This window comes from Corvus kubaryi, unplaced genomic scaffold (genome assembly GCF_017639235.1).
Source record: "Corvus kubaryi isolate FWS band 111438036 unplaced genomic scaffold, C.kubaryi_AGA036_p1.0 37396, whole genome shotgun sequence".
Taxonomy (NCBI): Eukaryota; Metazoa; Chordata; class Aves; order Passeriformes; family Corvidae; genus Corvus; species Corvus kubaryi.
Window position 1 is genome coordinate 14,278,358 of NW_024581135.1, and position 17,067 is coordinate 14,295,424.

The 17,067-nt window shown below is 37.1% G+C and overlaps 1 protein-coding gene across 2 annotated transcripts in view; it reads left to right on the forward strand.

Moving 5' to 3' along the window:
• XRCC5 (X-ray repair cross complementing 5) overlaps positions 1–16,027 on the forward strand; it is a 50,258-nt gene extending 34,231 nt beyond the window's left edge. The window contains exons 17-21 of one of the 2 annotated variants that reach the window (XM_042040998.1): positions 6,141–6,250; positions 6,759–6,855; positions 8,872–8,939; positions 13,655–13,726; positions 14,454–16,027. In XM_042040998.1, coding sequence (XP_041896932.1) covers positions 6,141–6,250; positions 6,759–6,855; positions 8,872–8,939; positions 13,655–13,726; positions 14,454–14,468 — 362 coding nt within the window. In that variant the 3' untranslated portion in view covers positions 14,469–16,027. Of the gene's footprint in view, positions 1–2,314; positions 2,482–6,140; positions 6,251–6,758; positions 6,856–8,871; positions 8,940–13,654; positions 13,727–14,453 lie in introns of those variants that run through there. The other variant, XR_006018168.1, reaches the window with a different exon arrangement.
• Positions 16,028–17,067: the final 1,040 nt, after the last annotated feature.

Consider the following 17,067-nt stretch of genomic DNA (forward strand, 5'->3'; position numbering starts at 1 on the left):
ATATATAATCCAAAGGTGTCTTAAAAAGAATGCACAAGATGGATGGGCAATTTGAAGGTTGTGGCAGGGTAAACCTGATCTGCCAAATAGCCACTAATGTCTCATTCCTTTTCAAAGAAAGATTTGCAGAGGTACTTAAGTGAGATGCTGGGTATTTCAACAAGGCCTTTGGTCCTTTTGGATGTAGTTTGAGGAGTGTGTTGAGCAGCATATTGAGTTGTGGTACCATCTGTTAAAACCTACGTAGCTATTTATCTCCAGAATTTCCAGACCTCTATGCCAGCTAGCTAGCTTTTTTTGCATGTATTTTTCGTTCGATCCAGAAGAAATTAGTTATTTAAAAAATATTTAGAGTTGTGTTCTTAAATCTCAGATATATTAAGATGCAGTAAAAAAGCATTGTACAATACATTAGAATACAGAAACTGTGAAACAGTTGACTACTTTGTTATGGTGATAAATACTATCATGTAGGAAAGCTTTAAGGCAGAAATAAGTATAGTGATTACTCTTGAAGGTGGTTTAACTAGGAAGAGTGCTTAAATATGTCCACTTGGTAGTTGTGCTGGAGATAACTGCAGTACATGTTTGGAAGGTTATGAAATTTTGAGCAATTTGCTTTTATTCTATGTAATCTGCTCTGTAATGATAAGGTGTAGTTAAACAGAATGTAGTGCAGTCACCCATTTAAAGGAGAGATAGAAGCCACTATAAATAAAAACATGCTTTGCATATTATCTCTTTCTTCTGCATAATCCTTTTTGTGCCTTAGAGCCTTTTAGGTAGCTTAACACATTCAACATTGCAGGCATGTTTTTAATGGCTTGCTGTATTGCACTTTGGTTGTGTAAATAGTAAACTCTGCCTTAAAACTATTCAGTGGTTCAAAAGAGTTTTTTTAGTATAATTTTATGTCATGTAATGATGAAACTTTTTTCCCCCTGCTAGAACGTAAGAAATATAAAATTTCTTTGCAGAAAAGATTAATCCGTGGCATTCAAATACTTCATTGTAAAAAAGGTAGCATTTTATGTGTCAGGATGCAGACAGGAGAACTACTAAGTTGCATTCTGTTTTTCTTTCTTGTATTAAAAAAACATCTACTATATCTTCCTAACTGAATAGAGCTTACATTCACCTTTTAAAGTAACAGCAGTCCTTCCACAGGGAGGAGAAGGACCTTTCAAATGTTTGATTGGAGGTGCGTTGTTTTTTAGTAGATAGAGAAGTTGTAGCAGTAGGAATAGCTGTACTTTAAACACTGACACTACACTAGCTTTTTAATTAAGTTGCAGGTTAATGGCACACCCACACCAATATTATAAAGGTAGCAGTACCAGAGGATGGCAAGGGGATTATTTTTCTTTTTCTTCTGAACAAGCTTGTAGGAAGTCCTGATGGTATATTTATCATTGAAAATAGGTACCACTACATTTCCTGCAGTGCCTTCACTGGGATTTGTATCAGGGTTTATACTTTTCATAGCAGAAGTCTTAAGTGTAAGTTAGTCCATGTCTGATGCTGTGTGAGAACTGGGCCACTAATGCCTGAATATATGTCTCTAGAAAATCAAAGATTTTCAGATTGGTAAGGGTCTTAGAGATAGATTTTCTGTACTGGCAGCTCAATTCCTGAAACAATAACGAACTTTGGTTTTACCTGACAACTTTGTAATTTATTACAGTAGGGAGCTGCCTAAGGGTTACATGGTGAGTTATGCTTGATGGTATCAGCTTGCTGATTAACGTTGATGCTCATGAAACTAGAATTGTGTTCCCCTCTAGACATCCTTACTTTCTTATTTGCATTCCTGGCCAGAGAGATGTCATTTTATGCAGAATCTTATTTTGAGCAAGTCACAAGTGTACAGTCATCACAAAGAGACGTCTTCTCATAACAGCTTCTGACGTTTTTGTCAATGACCGCACATAAAATAGATTAGCTTACCTGAATAGAATCTAATCATTGCTCCCAATGAGTTTCTTCACTGTTGTAGCTTCAGAGAAGACTCTCAAATGCAGTCAGTGCTTGCCATCTTTGTAATGCCAAAGGAGTAGCTACGTGACTACCAGTTCATTCTTGTATTTGAAGGTTTGCATGTATTGCAAACCTTGCATTCTTGTATTTGAAGGAGATGCATGTCTGCATCTCTGGAGAGCACAACATGTCTGATGTGTTGGGTTGTATTTTCATAGGCTTCTGTAGAAGATAGAATCAGGGGAGTAGAAAAAGATATTGACACATGCATAGTATTTTCTTTGATTTGTAAATTTTCTATGTGAGTTTATAGGCCACATTTCATTGCATCTTACAGGACTCCTGTCTGAGAACATGATGTCTGAAATCCTGTGGCTGAAAAAGCTTTTTTATTTTACCGATTATCATCTGCTAGAGAAATCTGCAATGGCAGCTCAGCAGTTCATGGACTAAGAAAAAATGTCCAGAGACAAATTGCATTAAGTTCTCAGTTTTATATTTATAGTAAGTTTGTTAATATTTTTATTCCTAGGCATTTCTAGAAAAATGTAGTTAATGGAGTCAGTAACTGCATGTGAACAAGGATGATATTTTATTGCAAGATTTTCTGTTGAAATAAGTATAGTTAATTACCTTTCTGGACCTAAGATAGTTTTTAAAAAAGCTAATACTTAATTTCATTTTTTGTTGGCACGTTTTTGCGGTTTGTCTGCATTTTTATGTTACCGGATGTTTTTGTGTGTTTCAGAGACTATTCATACTCTACTGCTAGGCAGGCCAAATGCAATGACTGGTTTGATGAAAATGATTCAGTCATTAAAAGAGTTTTTGCAAACCAAATACTTGAGTATATAGAATCACTTTGAAGTTTTCTGTAGATCTTCACAGAGACGATGAAGCCAGGTTTGTCTTTGAAGAGCACAGTGATTGGTTGAGACTCAAAGCTCTGAGTTGCAACAAACAGAATTTGAATTAGAAGTTGTGGGGAAAAAGATAATAAAGATCACAATGATGGGATTCAAACACAGAAAAGGGGACTCCATCTTAGGAGCTACATGGAACTCAAGTCTGGAGCACTGAGCCACCTGTTTCACAGTGAACCCTGTATTTAGCAGGGATTTGGGTCATACGTCCTTCAGACATCCAGCCTAAATAATTCTGATCCATACCCACAGGACATTTAGAGACACCATTTCAAAACTGAACAGCACCTCATAGGGTATTGGGGTAGTTTAACAGAACTTGATCTTAAAATTCTTATTTCTTGGCTTAAAGATGAAGGAGGTCCGTAAAAATTAGTACCATTTTCAGTTCAGAATTTCTTTCTTCTTTTCAGTTCTAGAAAGATGATACAGAGCAGTATTTTAAAATTAATTATCAGGTGTTTTAACTGATTTGTCAGTGAATCGTACTTTAAGCACTGTCCATGAATACAAATCATTGCCACGAGCAGCACGTAAATCAGAAGATTAACAGTGGGAGTCTTTTGTCTAAAGGAAGAATTATTGTCTTAACCTGCTTCATTTTTTTAGGGGGAAAAAAATCCCCAAGGAATTGAACTTGGACTGTAATAATAGACAGTTTTGGCTATTTTTATTGTGTCATCTGATTGGTATAGTAATCAAGACCAAGAGCTGAACTGAACAAACATGAAAATATAACTGCACTTTTATACTGTAGCTTTTCAGAGATAACAAGTGAATATAATTGTTCGTGGCGTATTTCACAAAAAATGACAGCACTGGTGAATGTATTTTGGAGTAGCAAATGTATCTGAATGCCAGAGGGGAAGGGATTAAATTCTGCTAGAACTGGAAGATCTTAAATTCCATGGGTTTTTCTCCCCTGCAGTTCTCCAACCCCTAATAACTATATTTGTTATCTAACCAGTCAGGTACAGTAGAAGGAGGAAAGAGGAGATTAAAATTTCTTGGGATGTTCTGCAGAATGTGGTGGTTATTAGGAGTTCTAGAAATTCCAGTTAATGCAAAATGTAGAAGTCTGTTAGTTCACTTCCTTAAATGTGTGTGGAATGAGGAAGTTGGGAGAGAAGAAAAAAGTTACAATTACACAGAAGTGGCCTGAATAGGTTGTCAGTTTGTGACTCAAGGGCCTGCTCTTCAAAACCTCAATGCCTGAGATTGGTCTGGGACACATCAGAGTTAATGCTTATCACAGCTTAGTTAAAAAGACATCTTTATGCAGAACATGCCTTGCTCCAAAAACAGGGACATCTATTTTTTGCAGCATCCAGACCCGAAGATTCAGACTAATGAAAAGGCAGCAGGAAATCAGCGAAGTTCTCGGATTAGAAGTGTAAAGGAACAGCAGCCACTTCAAGAATTTCCTTATCTACTGTCTTTAGTATAGCTTTTGGCCCCCTGAAGTAATTTGGTAGTCTAATCAGACCATAGGAATTTTTATCTATTTTAGATTCATCAATCATTGGCCTATCATTTAAGGGAAACCCAATGGACAGAACAACTCTTTAGCCAAGCTATTTCAGGATGTTAGAGGAATCTGACTTTAAATACTGTTACCATGTAAGCTGTTTGCTGCATGTGTTATGGACTCTCAGTGCCTGGTAAAACATTGCAGGTTTCCTTTGGTTCCTTACAACAGGTTTCAAAAGGAGGCACGTCACAGTCAGTAGCAAGAAAGTGGTTTTTTTTCTGATGGCTGCCAGGGCAATCAAATGGAAAGGGATTTAAAAAAATTAAATGCAAAAGAAGTAGTAGAGTATCTGATAATTTCAAACAGTATGCTGGAATCATTCTGACAATAAAGACTTTTATTGCACCCTCATAGTGCCTGGGGTTTTAATTTAACACATCAATGAGAAGGCAGTGTTTAAAAAAAACACCACCACCACTGAAAACACCAGCAGGACTTGCTTTTATTAGTGCAATTCATAAGAAATTAGAACATTTAATGAGAAAATCATTAACCATGAATAAAATGGACTGACTTTACTTGGGAAGCTTAAGTGGTGAGACTTCAATTTAGTTTGTCAGCTACTGATGAAATAAATACAGTGAGCTGATTACCTCTGGCACTGTAGTCACTTTAGCACTTTCTTGTGCAGCAGCTGCTGTTGGGCAGAACCATTATCTGCCTCCTTTTCTAGAAACCGTTAAAAGCTCGTGGGAGAATATCAAACATGCCTTGTTTCACTCTATTCAGAGATGTTGTCCTTCAGATTCAGTTCAATTAGGCATTTAATAGAAAATAATATAACAGCCAGTGCTGTGCATGCTCACAGTGAGCAGAGTGGAACACAGTACTTAAACAATGTCTCCTTCTTGATGTTTTTACCTCTTGTTTCTTCCACCACTCTGGCAGGTGATTTTCTTTTTTGATGCTTCCATAGCTGGGATACTTGAAGTGACATCTATGCCCATAACATCTGGAGCTGGGAAGGGCTATAGGTCAGGGGAGAGGTTCTGCTAATCCACTAACTGGTCTTTAACAGTACAAGAACAGGACAGGCAGATGCTGTGACTTGTTCAGAAAGCTTTCCTGAATTTTTTTCCTCAATGGCAACAATGCTGTTAATCTCCCTTGATAGACATCCTCGCTGATTACCTCTACTTCTTTCTGTCAGGCACGCACAGTTTATAATCTCTGTAATCGTAACATCTTTGCCCTGATGAAAAATTATCAAACTGCCTGTACAAGAGACAAGACATACTGTGAGGTCAATAACAGCAACATCTTTTAACTGCAATCACCCTACACATGCTGGTTTGACATTATTTTACCTTTTTCATGAATTTAATGCTTTTATTGAAATATGCATCTATTGCAAAGGATGTTTAGGGAATATGCTTGTGTTGTAGAACATTAACCTCCCTAAGCTTTAGAATCCCAAATTTTTATCAAACAAATCAGACCACTGCATTTTTTCTAGGCTTTCAGGGAAAAGTATACCTTGGGCATGCTTGAGGTTCTTCCTAGTATATCTGGCTTTTCCAGAGAGGCTGAAATAATTGTCACTAGCTTAGATAACAATTATCAACTTGTGTAGCTTGAGGCAGTGTGGGTATGATTAACTATTTAGATGCCTGTGGAGTAGAAAAAGAGAGATGTAAAAGAAAAGGGTTTTTTTTTCCTTGAGAGTGTGCATTCTGTGATTGATTGATTGATTTCTCCTTGTCTTCCAGTGAGTCAGCAGTTGATAAACCGCATTGATCAGTTCCTGGAAAATAAAGGTTCACAGTACTACATGAAAGGGATTGACTGTATCAGAGTCTTTAGAGAGGAGGCCATGAAGGTAATGTTATTGTGTGAATACTCTTATCTCTTTCAAATTAAAGGCACAATGGGCCTGTTTTCTGTATTAGAAACTTGAAAATGTATTGCTGCAGCAAAAAGAATTTAACTTTAAATATGTTTCAAATTTTAGAAATAGAGTTGCATTTTATGGGGGTTTTTATTCTTACTGGAATGGGGACTAGCATCTCTGGTATTATTTGCTGTTGTTTGTTTTCTTTGAAACATAAAACAGAAGGCTTATGACCTGATGCTTGTGCAAGGAAAAGATGTAATCCTACAATTTTCTTCTTCAACAAGGCTAATTACAAGAAAGTCTTACTAGCTTTCTGAAAGGCAGTTTTTGTGGCTCACCTTTCCTTAGAACTCATGGTTTTAATAGAAATAAAAACGAAATTCTATAGACTTTTGTGTTCACTGTGTTAAATGACTTCATGAAGAGTTAAATTTGCAGTGCTCTTTAATAGTTTTAGTATTTCTTGTTTACAGTTGCTGTTCTATTTTTTCAGCTGTCCAAGGTGCAGTGCTTTAATGACTTTCTGCAGGCCCTGAAATCAAAGTTGGAAGATAAAGCGTTAGCTGATTTCTGGGATATCATGATACAAGGTAGGATGGCATTTCAAAAAAATTAGACAATTTCTCGTTGTATTATGCATTTACCCATTAAGTAAGAAAACTTTGTTAGCAGTGGGGCACTTAGACTAACCCTACTGCAGCATTTTGATATGCTTCATTCCTGCAGCCTATTTAAAAAAAAAAACCCTAACAACTTCCATGTTGCAGCTTCCTTTTCTGCAGTAATAGTTTCATATCAGCATTATTCATAATGCACTGCCAAGTCTTGTTGAAATGGTAAATTAATTGTGGAAGAAGAAACACAAATTAAATGTTATGGGGTACGGAGAAGAAGACGCAATTTCAGCTGAATTTTCAGAATAAATGGGAAAAACTCATGCAGTAGAGCTATAAAAAGATTCTTGCAGTTTAAGCTTCCAAAACGTCATAGATAGCGTTGAAATGTGTCACTGATCATTTTGTATTTAAGTAACCTGAAGGGCAGAATATGTGGTGATATGGCACCTACCTATGATTAAACTGGGTGATACAAGGCAGTGCCATTCTAAAAGACATTCAGAGACTATGCAAGAGATAAATAAAGGAACATTTTCACAAATACAAAACATAGTGGCCTAAAAAAAAATCTTTTACATCATTCTCTTGTTTTTATATGGAACCAATGCTAAGAAAATGTTAAATGCCTACCTGTATCTCTTAAGGGTGCATGCTATAAAATGCAGTGATGTGCTTTTGTATAGTACCATTCAAAGTGGTGAACTCCAGACGTGCTGTAATGTCTTCTTCATCCAACTCCATTGGAATTTGTTTAACAATGTGAAAAAACTGGCACAGGACAACACTGCAAGAGTATTATATTCAGTAGTGCTGTAGGGGACCTTCTCCATATAAATTTGGAAAAAGAAACCAATAAACTTTGAAAACAGCAAACTTGGATCTTTTAAAAGCCATGAATAATTTTTAGTTAGTATAAATCAGACTTTTTGACAAACTGGAGTACATTTTTGAGGGAAAAATCAAACAAACACAAAAAGAGATGATATTTTCATACAGCATAGATTATCTTCTTTTAAGAACATGGTGAAATGAAATCTTGATGCTTTATGCATAATCTGGCTGCTCCAGTAGGCAGCTGAAATTGCTTTTTACTTGCTGCTACCAAGAGCAGAAGTCCTGTTTTCTCTCCTTCTTGCCACATCACCCGTCACGTCTTTTCTACCAAATGTGGTGTGCATTGGGCCTTGTCGTGAGTGACTGCAGTCACCAAAAGAGGATGGATGTAAGTTAATGAGTTAGTGGCTCAGAAGAAAGGGAGATCTGTCTGACAAGTTCCTTTGTTTCATGAAACCCCTGCCATGTGGCTCTCTGGGCACATGAAGGTGATACTGCGCTTATGCTGCTGCTGAAATTTTTATGCGTCTCCTATTCTTTGCTCTCACACCCACAGCTGCTTTTTCAGGCACAAGCATTTGTGTGGCCAAGTGATGAGCTAGACTGGAAAAACCATTGGGGTCAAAAGAAATAGAGATTTCTTCAATGTTTTTTTGGGGGGGGGGTGGGACATCACTGCACAGGGTGGTGCTGCTGGCACAAGCAAGGAGCAAAGTGGGGCAGGACCAGTACTTTGGTAGTCAGACTAGGTAATTACAGCACAAGTGTCTGAATGCTAGGAGTTAATATTTTCTGAGGACCTAAGAGCATGCTGTGAAAGACTAAAAGTGTAATTTTGAATAGATTGTCAGCATTTCATCTGTGATCTATGATTTTAGTGTCTCATTAGTTTGATTGTCACAATATTAGCAGTTTCCTAAATGGATACTTCCACAAGCTTATGAATATGCTCATTAATTTATTTTTATATCATATTTTATATCATAGTTGACTCATTTATGCAAGTCACATTTTCCTTTGAGCAATACTCTTTTTTTTGCTGGTGATGATGACACATTCAGAAGTTGGAACGTGAAACACTTCTTTCACTTCTAACATTAGGTGAGTTTTTGGGAAGCCTTCTAATGATATTTTTATATGTCTTTTTTTTTTCAGACAGAATTTCTTTGATCACTAAAGATGAAGCAGAGGAAAGTTCGGTGACTGGTGAAGAGGCTGAAAAGGTACCTTTTTTTTAATGAGCATCTGTTTGTGTAGAGCCCTTGCTGTGGAACTGAAGAATTTCTTACGTGGATAAATCTTCAGCTGAATGAAATAAGATCCATATGAAGAAATAAGAATGTTCTTTTGCCACACAATTGAAACTTCCACATTTCAGAGCAAAAATACCTTAGCATGTACTACAATGTTTTACTTTAATTGGTCTTTAAAAAGTAGCATGTAGTGAAATTATCTGAAAATATCCTCTAGAAAGAATAGGAACTTCAGCAACGCAGTGTAGTGGAACAGCAGAGTACTGTTTACCTGTGTAAGATCACTATTTGAACTTCACAGAAAGAAATGTGTTCTCACTGGCAGAATGAGTTCAAAAATCCAATACCTTTTTTTTGAAAGGTTTTGTGAACTCCAGCAATTCAAGTTGTTGTGTTTTCACCATACATACAGTGATACCAGTATTTTCCACTTTATGCAGCTCTTGTGGATTGGTGGACATCATACATGATGGTGGGGGTATTATTGGTGACCATAATACTTTTGGAAATGGGGGTTTTGGACTATTTACAGGTATAATTTCTACACATACATAGCATTTCAGTAACTGCAGTGATGAATGAAGGATGTCCAGGTTACAAAGGACTGAATTCTAACAGGCGGAATGGTGCCTTGTCTTTGGAAGGAAGCAGAATTCAGATCTGCTGTCAAAAAACGTATTTGTGTGGAGAGGATAAGAGGGATGTTTTTGTATCAGGCTGCTAGTTTAGGTGAAAGGTCCTTGTATCACAGACCCCCAAAGGTAAACCTGTGGCTAAATCACTATTTTGCAGAGAAGTAGCTTTTATAAAAGATGCCCCATTGATTTTTGCAACTTCCAGGCCTTCCATTAGCAATAGCCAGAAGTGGGTAGAAGTAGGTTCTCTATGAGTTAGTTAATGAGCAGAAAAAGGTTGTATTTTAGAAACTGCTTTTTTCATCTGTAACAATTTACCTCAAGGTGAAGAAGGCAGAGAAATGTCATGAAAATGAAAAGCTAACAAACTAAGAGTCCAGAAAGCTGAGCACATGTGCAGGATACAAATGACTGAGTATGATGATTTTTCTAGACATGAAGGACCTACTGGTATTTCTCGTTACACATGAATGTATAGAGCAACTTTTCCCTCAGTGGTGGTTTTAAAGAGTATCAGTCTTTATCTACTTCAAGTGCTATGAATTTACTTGAAAACTTCCTCAGACAATATTGTTCTTGAGAACTTTACTTTCTGGTCTGAAACTACCACTGATGCTCAAAAAATGTGCTAATGCTGTGTGAAATAGCCAGTGTTCCTTAAGGAAATCTCTACTAATCACAAAGACCTTGCAGCATACCATTGTCTTCACTGTGAGCTTGTGGTGGCTAAAAAATACTGTGCCTGCATAGGAATGCAGCACAAATTATAGAGTACCACGGACTAGATTCACAGCTGCCAGGCTAAGCTGGAGCAAAGCAGCTGTAGACTGACTGCAAATTTACATTTCTGTTTACCATCATCCTACAATCACCATATATTGTAATACAGGAAACTATTTTGTGATTGATTGAAGGTCATTTTGTGATTGATTGATTGAAGGTCATGCAATAACTGTATCTTCCCATTAAATTGGGGGAATAAGAGATATTGCATGAAATCAGGTCTGCTGCAGAGTTCTCTAACATGGCAGTTACCTTAACTTCCAGAGTAATTGGGTTGCATCCTTTGCTGACTAAGCAGTTGGCAATTCCAGGTATTCACTAGACGACCACTTCCCCGCACACTGTCCAAATCCAAACCCAGAACCTGATTTCCCATGTCTGTTAAGGGCTCATGACTTTTTCATTAAGAAACTGGGAGACTGCATATTCTTGGAGTAAGATCTGCAGGGATAGAATATTTTATCTTGATGTTGTGGGGCTGGTATAAAATCTAGTCCTCTTTGGTCCAATTAAACCCTGCCACAGGTTTCATGTGTGATACAAAGCCAGCATTCCTAGGTCTACAGCAGATTGCAAAAGTCGTTGATTTGTGTTCTGTACCGAAGGCAATACCTTTCACTAAAGGGTTATATTGGATTTTTTTCAAGTATCTCCCAACAGAGTAAGGTCCATGTTTTCTTCACCTCTGTAGAGGTTATGTTGAATCCTGTAGGTCATGGGCTTGTCTATCAGTGTAGTCCTGTGTGACACAAGAGCCCTTTCTCTTACGTGCTGTTTACTAGCTGCTAGTAGTTTCAGGACTGTTTTGTCTGTAAGATTACAGGTTTTATAGGGTTGCTGTCCACAGGAAAAAGAAAGACTTACCAAGCTGCTTATTAGACAGGTCAAAGTTTCCTTTTTCTTTTTGCTTGATGTAGGTTATCCACGCATATTTTCCTCTCACTGAGAAAAATGTTTTTTTTTTCCCCTGTAACAGTGGAGATACTCTTTTTAGAGCACAAGGATGGTAGGTTAAAAGAGCAGGAATGTCAAGTGCTTTTTCTGGTTGCTTTGGGGAAGATAATGGATTTCAGCACAGCTATTATATGTAATTTGCGTTTGCATAAATGTAAAACAGGTTTTCAGAAAAAAAACCCAACTTTGGATGTTCAGCATTTGATGGAAACTTCAGGTTTCAATTTACTGCAAATCTTCATTGTACATATCTCTAGCTTCTGGCTTCCTTTGTGTAATTCAGTGTGAGAAAGCTGACGGTAAAAATTTCGCAAAATATGCTACTTTCAGAAAAAGCATTTGACTCTTAAATATGAAAAAAGGAAATTTGATCTGGCACAAAAAGCCTTTCAGAGCTGACAAATGTCATTAGGTTTTAGTTTCAAGTATGTGCTTTATATTACTACTAGATTAAGATCTCTTCCAACAAAAAAGATACACAGACATAACGGCATCCTGAAATTCTAGTTCCTTCTGGCCCTGTCACATTCCCTGCCTCTTTTTTTTTCAGCTACAGAATCTCTATGATAAGTTAAACTCAGCATGTTAAAACATGAATGTTGTCTGTGGAGTGAGATTTCTACATTCCTCTTAGATGTTGCTGTTTAGGATGTAGGAAAGGTCTGACCTTTGGTCGCTGAGACTACGGGGCAGAGGTTGCCTGTATCCTCTGTCTTTGGTGTTATCCAAACATGATGTATTTGCTTTTCATCCTAGAGGATGCAAAAGGAAAGTCACAGAGTTTTACCCCATGTCTAAAGCTGTTACTAGGGTTCTAGAGAAGGATCAGAATATTTTATTTATTTAAAATAATGTTTAAGCTTTTCACATTACAAGTGTATTGTCTCAGAGATTGGTGATGTTGATAGGGATCCCAGGGCCTCTTCCACAACCTCTCTGGCTGATGCAGTTGAAGTCCCCAGCTGAACAGCAGCTCCATTTTAGCACAAAAGAGTTATCTAAGCAGGTATTTATAGTCTGTTTAATGTGGCTGTTTTCTACTTAGCTGTTCTCTTTCATCATCTGGAGTTATACTGAAGTTGTTTCTGACTTAAGGGTGACAGAACTCAGTCTTGGAATGTGGCTTTTCCTCCTCAGCTTCACATCTATGTTTTATTGGGGGGCAGGATTGTTTCTGGCTCTGTATATTCATTCTGGTGCATTTTAATAAGAAAAGAAAAAGATTTTATATTAAGGATATTGGTAAAAATGTAGTAACTAAGACTTGTAGACAACTGGATGCTTTTTAAAATAAGAGTTAAGTATTGCTATTTTTTTTCCTACAATTTTAGTTGGGGTATTTTTAGGCTAAGAGGAAAGTCTGTGAAATAATTTGGAGGTGGTTGTACTCCAGATATTGCCTGTATGTTTGATTTCAGTTTTTATAGTATCTGAGTAACGTACCTTTCTCTTCTGTTTATGAATGTCATGCCTTAAGTGAAGGGCATATGGTGAGTTGTATCAGCAGCTACGGCAATGCAATTTTACATAATGAATTTTCTGTTTTTAAGACTGGCATTCTAACAGTCTAGCATGTTAGAGGTTTGGGTTTTTTTAAAAATTCATGTCTTTGTTCATTTGGTAAGTGTTAATTGAATTAAATGGGGAAGCTTGTAAGTTCAACACAGAACTAGAATGCTGTGTGTAGGAAATGTCTTAAAGAAGCCATTGGTTAGCTCATGTGTGTATTCATATCGGGGGGGGCAGTTTGTTATCCTTGATCATTCTGTAGCTGCACACAATATTTTTAAGAACATAAAGCTGGTCAAATTGTAACAGATAAAATTTCCATCTAACCCAGAATCCCATGTCTGATGGTGGACAAAAAGGGATGGGCAGAGAAAAATGCATAGTTCCAGGCTCCAGCCATTGATGTCTCAAAAACTTTTTGTGCCTGAGGTTGTTTCTGTGGACTTAGTAGACTTCAAATGATTTCTCTTCTATGCACCTTGCTTATCTCCCCCTGAGACTGGGAATAATATTTGCAGCATCCTTATCACCGGGTGTTCTACAACCTTAACCATGTGTTGTCTCAAGAACCATATCCTTCTGTCTGGTTTTTGACACACTTCACCAAAAAATCCTTTAAAAGCAAGTCTTATGAAGTTTTGTTGTAGTTTAAGATGGTTTTGGAGGGGGGAAACCATAAAAATTTTCTTCCTGATTTTTAAGTACAGGCGGGTTTGTTTTGATATACAGAGGAGACATTCTGTTAATCTAACATTAAAGGTTTTCAGTTTTGTCAGTATCATATAAATACATTTGTATTTTTAGTTCTTGGCTCCAAAAGAACTGAAAAATGAAATTCTGCCTCCTACAGATGAAGGTGGTGATGTCGATGATCTGGTGAGTACCATAAAGATATGCTGTGGCTTTAGAATTAAGCTCTAAGTGAAAGGTACAATGAGAGAGCCAAATGCTTCTTAAAACAGTAGATATTAGAGTGCATGGCTTAAAAACACCTAAGGAATTGAATCAGAAGAGCCATGTGAAATTACTTACTTGCTATTGTAAGACTTAGCCAGGTGTGTAATTTCATGATGGCAAATACTACGTTATGTAGTAACATAGGTGTTTACGTGGGTGAAATGTGTCCTCTAGATTGTTTCAAAAGGCCATGCATTTGATAGTGGATTGGTATAATTTACTATAATAGCATTTTTTAAAGTTTGTAGATCTTGAACAGTTGAAATGGGTTGAAAACTGAAATTCAAGGATATCAGGTTTTTTAATAAATATTTTAGCCATCTTTTACGGGCTGACTCATTACAAATCTGTCTCCAAGGCTTAAGCTGATGATGTAGATGGTTTTAAAGAACCTTTGATAACAGACAGATTTCTACTTTTGGACTGTACTTTAAAAATCTATAAATTGCAGATATGATGATGTGAAGATGAGATTTTTAGGTTTGATTTTGTACTTTATAGCAGATTAGTATTAAATTCTGTGCAATCCATTTATGTTCCATGATAAGGATCTCCAAATTTGCTTTGTTTTCTCAGCACTAAACACATGTACGAAATAATTTCAATTCAATGCTGCTTCTTTCAAATCTGTTTCTTCTGTTTGCAGCTGGACATGATGTGACTGGTGATATATGGTGACAATACAAGCAAAATTTTGGAAGGGCTCTCTCTTTGAGATGGGGCACAAAAGAAGATGCTAATGAGAAGACAGTACATTCATCTTTATTTTCTCAAATGAGAACAGAAATCCCAGAGACATTTCCAGCTGGTATAAATGTCATCTGACTTTTCAAAACCAGAACAGAAGATTGGAATTGTCTGAAATATTTGGGAAGTAATGATATCTTTAAGGCTTTTTTTTTTTTCTTTAGAACACTGAATTTAGCTTGTCCTTTGTATTGCTTTCAGCTAAACACTACTAGATTTGATGAGAACTGCTCTGGTGCCTGAAATTCTTGTTACATTTCCTGGGAAGGAAGGCAGAAATGTCACAGCAAGGTTATCAGGTAATACTGAGTATTTAGTGGAGGTAACCTTGTAGCTTTATTGTTACAGAAAGGAAAGCATCTCTATTTTCGTGCTTTAAGAAAACCAACCAACTCAAAACAAATAAACAAAAAAACAAGATAGTGGAAAAAAAACCAAGCCCAACAAAGCACCATAGAAATCACCACAGAGGCTTGTGGGAAAAAATTTTAGGCCGGGGACTCACAAGTTAATAGTTTGAAATACACAACAGAATCTAAAGCACACAGCAGAGCCAAGTGTGCTGATTTTGCCACACTGTCTGCAGATCAGTAATTATGGTCATGTCTGTACTGCAGGTGCTCTATCCAGTCAGCTCAGCAGCCACTCAAGGTCTCTGTCCCTTTCTGTTACACATTTTCCTGTTTTGTGAGCTGGGATTTTTGATTTTTTAGACTTTTAACTAGTACAGTTACTGTAGACTCCTGGTGCTGAAAGGAAGAGTGACTCAGTTCTATCTCCATTTCATACACTGCTGAGAACTGCTAACCCAGAGTGGAAGAAGCCATGACAGCTGTACACTGATAGCTGTGATAGATAAGTGATAATAGTTAATACTGGTAACCAGGATGGAGTAATGTCTACACAGAGCAATCCAAACTAGTCAAACACTGCTTAGAAAGAGACATTCAAATCTGATTACAGAGCTGAAGAGACAGTAATGACACCTTCACACATACTTGTCTGTTACAACCAGATTAATTCCTTTATAAGCTGTTCTTTCATTATTGTTAATGTATAAATATACTGTGCAAAATGGTATTAAGATCTCATAGAAAGGAAAAAACATGATCTGTAGTTGCAAAATGTTGTGGAATATCTGCACTTTATACTGGCCAACAGCTCCTGTGTGGGAAACAGCAATTGCTTTTTGCCCCTCCTTCCTTACAAAGCACCCTATTCTGTCCTCTCTTGCATCCTATCCTGACTGAGTTGAAAGCATTTCTCAAGTGCAGATGGCAGGGAACAAGTGATCTTTGTAGATCTTTATAGCTTTTGTGTCACCAGAAGATATTTTTCTCAACTGTAAATAAGAATTATTTGATCAGTGTTTTGAATGTCTTTTAAGGTCAATATATGGTGTATACTGGCTGGGGGTTTCTTTTACACTTTTTTTTTTTGTTTGTTTGTTTAATAAAAGTATTTTAAAGGTTGGGTTTTGCCTTCAGAGCCATGTTTGCTAAAATCAGGTGACTACTTATGCAGTACCTAAAGGAAACTATCAGAAGCCCCTTTTCTGGGCCTACAACACAAACACTGAATATCAAAATCCCTTTACAGAAGCAGAGTATACTTATTCTGTTCTTTACAAACTCTAAACTTTGCAACACCCCAGTAAAGTAGTTTTTACTGTATTGCAGAGATGATGAGAAAATCTTGGTCAAGACCACATAGAATATGGAACCTGGGGACCAGAATATGGAATTACTTTGTTTCTTTTGATTTAGTTGACCACATTTCTAGAGTGTATTGCTTCTGTCAAGGAATAGACATGTAGTTTGTGGAGAATTGCTGCATAGATCTTGTTGCTACCTGTACAGCACAGTATGTACAGGTAGGCTCAGTGTGGTGATTGAGTTGCTAGTACTGAAAATAGGAATGAGAATTTATGACTCAAAAGTGAATTCTTGGAAGGCAAGAAAAGCATCTTTCATTGTACCCAGCCTTCTGAGTATCAGTCTTCAGAAGCTTCTGATCTTAGTGAGGGTCTGTCACATCAGCAGCCTGATTTTACATTTGTTCTTTGGCAAAGGGACAGCTTTCAGGTTCTTTTTCAATGACTGGAAGAGATCTTGCATTTAGTTCAAGCTCACGTTTTCAGTCACAAAGTCTGACATACTGTTTAGTAGGCTCACTGTTTACATTGAGAATTCTCATTTTCAGTTGCCACACTGACCAGTCCTCAGAAGCACTGGCGCAGTTAGCTGTCCGCTTCAAAAGCAGCTATAAAGGAAACACAGTGTGCATTTGTTTTCTTGCAAGCAGCAGAACATCCCTTGTCAGGTACTTTATAGCCAGCGAAATTATCAGTGTCTACAAAAAAGAAGACTGATTTTTGTTATATATTACTGGTTTATTTTCTCTTTTCCCCTGGAAATAATGCCTCTCTGGAAAGCTCTTTGAATGCTAATGATATGGGGCAGTAACCTTACTTAGCTTTGTTTGCCAAGAGATCAAAGCTTATGATTGTTGTC